The sequence below is a fragment of the Palaemon carinicauda genome, chromosome 3 (genome assembly GCF_036898095.1).
Source record: "Palaemon carinicauda isolate YSFRI2023 chromosome 3, ASM3689809v2, whole genome shotgun sequence".
Classification (NCBI taxonomy): domain Eukaryota; kingdom Metazoa; phylum Arthropoda; class Malacostraca; order Decapoda; family Palaemonidae; genus Palaemon; species Palaemon carinicauda.
In genome coordinates this window covers 147,508,282-147,509,480 of record NC_090727.1, presented here as the reverse complement: position 1 = coordinate 147,509,480, position 1,199 = coordinate 147,508,282, and the positions used below count along the sequence as shown (strand labels likewise).

General features: G+C 46.0%; 1 protein-coding gene across 1 annotated transcript; it reads right to left on the bottom strand.

Moving 5' to 3' along the window:
• Nucleotides 1-322: 322 nt before the first annotated feature.
• LOC137634640 (M protein, serotype 5-like) lies at nucleotides 323-1,165 on the bottom strand. The gene has a single exon (XM_068367113.1). The coding sequence runs from the start codon at nucleotides 1,163-1,165 to the stop codon at nucleotides 323-325; it is 843 nt and encodes a 280-aa protein (XP_068223214.1).
• Between the last annotated feature and the right edge of the window lie 34 nt (nucleotides 1,166-1,199).

Genomic DNA, 1,199 nt, shown 5'->3' with positions numbered 1-1,199 from the left:
CGATAAGTTTGCGAGCAGGTTTTTTCTCTGCAATTTTCTCCTCCTTCACCTCCTCCTCTTCCTTTTTCTCCTTCTCCTCCTCCTCCTTCTCCTCCTCCTCCTTCTCCTTCTCCTCCTCCTCCTTCTCCTTCTCCTCCTCCTCCTTCTCCTACTCCTCCTCCTCCTTCTCCTACTCTTCCTCCTCCTTCTCCTACTCCTCCTCCTCCTTCTCCTACTCTTCCTCCTCCTTCTCCTACTCTTCCTCCTCCTTCTCCTACTCTTCCTCCTCCTTCTCCTACTCTTCCTCCTCCTTCTCCTACTCTTCCTCCTCCTCTTCCTTCTCCTACTCTTCCTCCTCCTCCTCCTTCTCCTCCTCTTCACTGGAAGAAGTTTCCTTTTGGAGCTTCTGCTCTTCCTTGTGGTTGTTGTCAGGGAGAGCCTCTTTGGCGGCTAGCAGCCAGCTCAGCACCTGACTCACACCAGATGGCTCTCCAACGACCTCCTTCTCCTCCTTATGTCCGTTGGAATCCAGGTCCTCTGCTGCCTGAACTACTTTGACTTCCTCTTCATTGACACTGACATCCTTTTGGACATCTTCCTTCTGTCCATCCATCTCGGTCAAGATTTCTAAACCTGACCTTTTAAGTCTCACTTTCCTCGTTCCAGGTCTGTTCAGTTCTTTCTTCTTATCTTTCCCTTCAAGTTTCTCCTTGAGCGAAGAGGTGATCTCATTTGCTGCAAGCAGCTCATCCTTCAGACCAACATTTTCTTTTGTTATTTGGATGATCGTCTCCTTTGCCATTTCCGTACTTGAACTTGTGTAATTTCCCTCACTGGTCGAGTTTTTCATTTTAGCCTCGCTCAGACTCGTCTCCATCCTCTCTTTCTCTGTATTCATCTCTCCAACAATCCCCAATTGCTTCTCAATTGTATCTTCCAGTTCGTCAATCTTTTTCTCAAATACAGATTCCAACCGATGAATAGAGGCCACCTTTTCACCCTCAAGTTTTTCTAGTTCCTCACTCATTTCACGATTTTTTTGCTCCATCTCACTAAATTTATGTGAATATTCTTCCTTAAGAGCTTTTAACTCCTCTAAGAGGCAGTTGTACCTTCCATTCCTGACCAAATCATTAACTCTAGCTTCAGTCAAGCTCATCTCCAGCCTCTCTTTCTCTGTTTTCATCTCTCCAATAATCTCTTCAAATCCTACAATCTTA

Excerpts from the sequence above, each read along its gene's own strand:
- LOC137634640 (XM_068367113.1), bottom strand. The coding sequence starts at position 1,165 with ATGAAAACAGAGAAAGAGAGGCTGGAGATGAGCTTGACTGAAGCTAGA.